Source organism: Vigna radiata, unplaced genomic scaffold (genome assembly GCF_000741045.1).
Source record: "Vigna radiata var. radiata cultivar VC1973A unplaced genomic scaffold, Vradiata_ver6 scaffold_578, whole genome shotgun sequence".
In the NCBI taxonomy this organism is placed as follows: Eukaryota; Viridiplantae; Streptophyta; class Magnoliopsida; order Fabales; family Fabaceae; genus Vigna; species Vigna radiata.
In genome coordinates this window covers 6,801-10,629 of record NW_014542560.1, presented here as the reverse complement: position 1 = coordinate 10,629, position 3,829 = coordinate 6,801, and the positions used below count along the sequence as shown (strand labels likewise).

Sequence of the window (3,829 nt, the reverse complement as noted above, 5' to 3'; positions counted from 1 at the left end):
GCAATTTCTCTCCACCTTTGGGCATATTCTCTGAACGATTCAGACTCGTTCTTCACCATGTTCTGCAATTGTAATCTGTCAGGTCTTAGGTCCTTATTATATTCGTACTACCTTACGAATGCATCAACTAGATCTTTCCATGAGCATATGTAAGTTGTTTCTAAGCGCATGTACCAACTTAGAGCCACACCAGTTAAGCTTTCCTAGAAGAAGTGAATCAAAAGTTTTTCATCATGAGCATAGGCTGCCATTTTTCTGCAGTACATGGTTATGTGGCTCCTTGGGCAAGTGTTTCCTCGATATTTCTCAAACTCTGGCAACTTGAACTTTGGAGGTATCACCACATCTGGAACTAAGCATAGTTTTCTAGCGTCTCTAAATTCAAAATTTCCTTCGCCCTCTATGACTCTCAACTTCTTCTCAAGCATTTCTAATTTTTCAAAATCTGTTGGTGCAACAGCATAATGTGAAGACTTCATCTCGGGTTGTTTTGTCATTATCACGTTTGCAATACCTGACTTGGTTGTCTCCCCATGAATTATGGCAGTGTTTGCTCCAAGCTCGTCTTTTGCTTCAACTGCGTTATCTTTGACCTCTTGGGTGTCAGCATGTCCCAAGTCCTCTCCTGAAGGTGGAGTGTAGTTCGGAGGAAGACCATAAGGAGGGAGACTTGGTGCCCTTGACACTCTTATTTGCGATCGTGGTGTGCGCGAATCTCCAGGGCTTTGTAAGGCACTCAGGGCCTCTAGAATTTGACTCATTTGTCCCTTCAGTTGTTGAATATCGGCTTTCATCCCCTCTTGAACTTCTCCTTGGTTCTCCATGATTTTTCACTGGTTCATGTCCTTTAGGGTGTCTTGGAAACTTAGCCGTATTGTTATTTTTAAACTGAATTTCATTAGATGAAATAAATTAAGAAGAAGAAAATAAAAACGAAAAGAGAAAGAGAAAGAGCAAAAACAAAGTAACACCATTGTTATAGCCAAAAATTATAAAGATGTGAAAATAATGCCAAACGTATAATTTGGAAATTAACATGAAACAAAATCAATAGGGCAACTCATAAAACATCCATGACATTTAAGTTCATCACATTGAAGGTAAAAAATCTTGATCAACTATCACGAGCCTTAGCCATCATATTCTTCATTTCCCTCATCAACTTCTTGCAGTAATCGAGGAAAGTTTCAACCTTCTTGGGTGGGTTAAAGATTGGCATTGCAGACTCAGCGTCAGCCAATAACTTAGGGACATCCTTAATGGCTTCATTAGCAAAGGAGGCTAGCTGTGAGAAACTTCTCCTCCAGTTCTCTATAACCTGCCCTTGTTCAACGATACACTCCCTCAATTGATTTATCAACTCTCAATGTTTCTTCTCTACTTCAGCCCGATGCCAACGTTCCTTCTTCAATTTTGTCATTGCTGCTTTTGCCTATTGTTCGGCGTCGTCCATTCTGATATGCATTTTGTGCAAGTCCCCGAGTGCGTTTTCCTTGTCCCTCTTGAACTCATCACACATTTGCTTCATAACACGCTCTGATATCTCAACTATTTCATATTCCCGATCTTTCAAAGCTAGCTCAGTTTTGGATGCCACCAGTTCTCTCCTTTGTTTTAATAACAACTCTTCACATACTTCATTGTTTTCCACACTATCTTGCTTAAGATTAGCATAATCATGCTGCAGATTCTGAAGATTACTGGCCAACTTGATATTTTCTAGTTTCATCCGCTCAAATTCGGCCTTTAACAGTTGCACCTCCCCATCTTCAACCTGATGAAGATGCTCATCACAATCCAGGCTAGGAGAAACTAAATTGAAAGCCAACTTCACCGTCCTAACCCTTTCTGCAATCCAAAAGCTGTAAGGAATTCCCTCATCAACAGTCCATCGTCTTGGGTCTCTTTCCGCATGAACAACGTTGCCCCAAGCATTTCTAATTTGATGAAGCACTTCAGCAAAGGTTCCTTCCTTATAATAGATCTGCAATATGGCNAGAGACGCAGGTGTAGGAGATCCTCTCATAGGATACCCGAATTGCCTTTGTGCTAACACAGGATTGTAGTTAATGCAACACCTGATACCCATGAGGGGCACATTAGGGTACCTCCTGCAATAATATATGATTTGCGATCTTTGCATCCAAAGGACATTCCATTTAACTTGCTCCACATTTAGACTTGCACAGAGCTGGGCCCATTCATTTGCCCCTTTCATATTTGGTTTACACTGCAGTAGCTCATCCACGGGACATGTGGCATTCAATGTGTTCTCGCTCACCCGAGAGACGAACCATACATACAACATTGGCAGACAACACAAAAGTTTCCCTCCCTTTAGTTCGTAACATTGACTAAGGGTCCCATAAACTTCAGTTAGGACAGCGGTGACTGGATTCTCAAAGCGATCTTTGTATCCCACAAATGCATTTATGCGGCGTTGTCGACGAAGTTCTCGATGTTAGGAAAAAGCATGACACCATAGAGGATAAGAGCCAATACATCCATAAATGTTTCCCACTTTTCCTTTTCAGCCAAACGATGCAAGTACAGCTCTAGGTATTCCTGAGGAAGGCCTCTCGCTTCGCCCTTGACTGTGAACTCACCTTCCAACTGCATAGGGTGTAATTTCATGATTCTTGCTAGCTGCAACACAGGGATATACTGCCCCAGGTAGTTGTATGGAGTTCTTCCCTCAAGAGGTATACCTAAGATCTGCTCGAATTCTTCCACTGTTGGCACTAACTGGAAATCCCGAAAAGTGAAACACCTCAGTGGTGGATCATAGTACTGGGCTAAAGTAGTAATCGTCGATGTTTGGACCTCCACCTCTAACAGGCTCAACAAATTCCCATACTCTCTCTTGAATCCTCCTTTTGGGTTAACTCCATTTTCGTCACCAGACCTCTCAGACCATCCGTATGACCTTCCTCTACTTCAATATCTATCCTTCCCTTCAAAATGCCTGAACTTGAACCCCACTTGACTTTAGACCTCATGTTAATTTCCATTTTATCTCGAAGGTTTAGTCACAAATTTATAATTTCCTGACTAGAACCAATGACAAGACCATAAAACGCATGAGAAAGAGGAAGAAAGAAAGGAAAAAAAAAAACAAAAAAAATGGTGACATGTACAAGGTGTTAAATTTTATTAGACAAAAGTGAGGATTACAAGGCTGCACACATCTCCCTTTGTGCCCTAAATAAAGGTTCAACATCTTAGATTTAAGGTTAAGTATATGCAATCTCACCAGGATAGTTCCCTGAGCCTAAGGATCAAAGGTCACTAAAGCTATGGCCCCCTTCAAAGCATCTCCACAACAGTCGAGTAATCAACTAGATGAGGAGACACAAGTGAAGAGAACAGACTCTAGCTGGAGTTCTCACGATAGCCAGACAAGAAGTACATCCCAGAGTGACACCGCTACACAACTCCTCTAATTCTAAGTTATGCTCAGACCCGGGTATAGGGCCTCACTCAATAGATGCATAATATGTGTGTGTGTGAAGGGAGAATGCAATGCACCCAAACCCTCACCTGCAAAACAACTAGAAGATTCCCAGGCAGATATAAGCATGTTTTCTACCCTACAATTCACATGCAGTTATTCCAAATATCAAGCATAGATAAAGAAAAGGGAAAGAAAAACACAAAGTAAAACGACATTGAATTTGCGCATCTAATTAAATGGCCTGACTCTCACATCATGCATCCCCAGTGGAGTCGCCATCTGTCGCAACCGGAAAATCGCGACGGGACGACGACGGTCCAAAAAGAAAACGAGTTTGGAAAAAGAGATTTTGGAGTCGCCACCATAGTTTATTCT

General features: G+C 41.6%; 1 protein-coding gene across 1 annotated transcript; it reads right to left on the bottom strand.

Moving 5' to 3' along the window:
• Positions 1 to 203: 203 nt before the first annotated feature.
• LOC106780417 lies at positions 204 to 824 on the bottom strand. Its single transcript, XM_014668703.1, has one exon. It carries the CDS (start codon positions 822 to 824, stop codon positions 204 to 206), a length of 621 nt encoding a protein of 206 aa, XP_014524189.1.
• Between the last annotated feature and the right edge of the window lie 3,005 nt (positions 825 to 3,829).

What these genes read in the sequence shown, in the direction of transcription:
- LOC106780417 (XM_014668703.1), bottom strand. Translation starts at nt 824, where the DNA reads ATGGAGAACCAAGGAGAAGTTCAAGAGGGGATGAAAGCCGATATTCAA.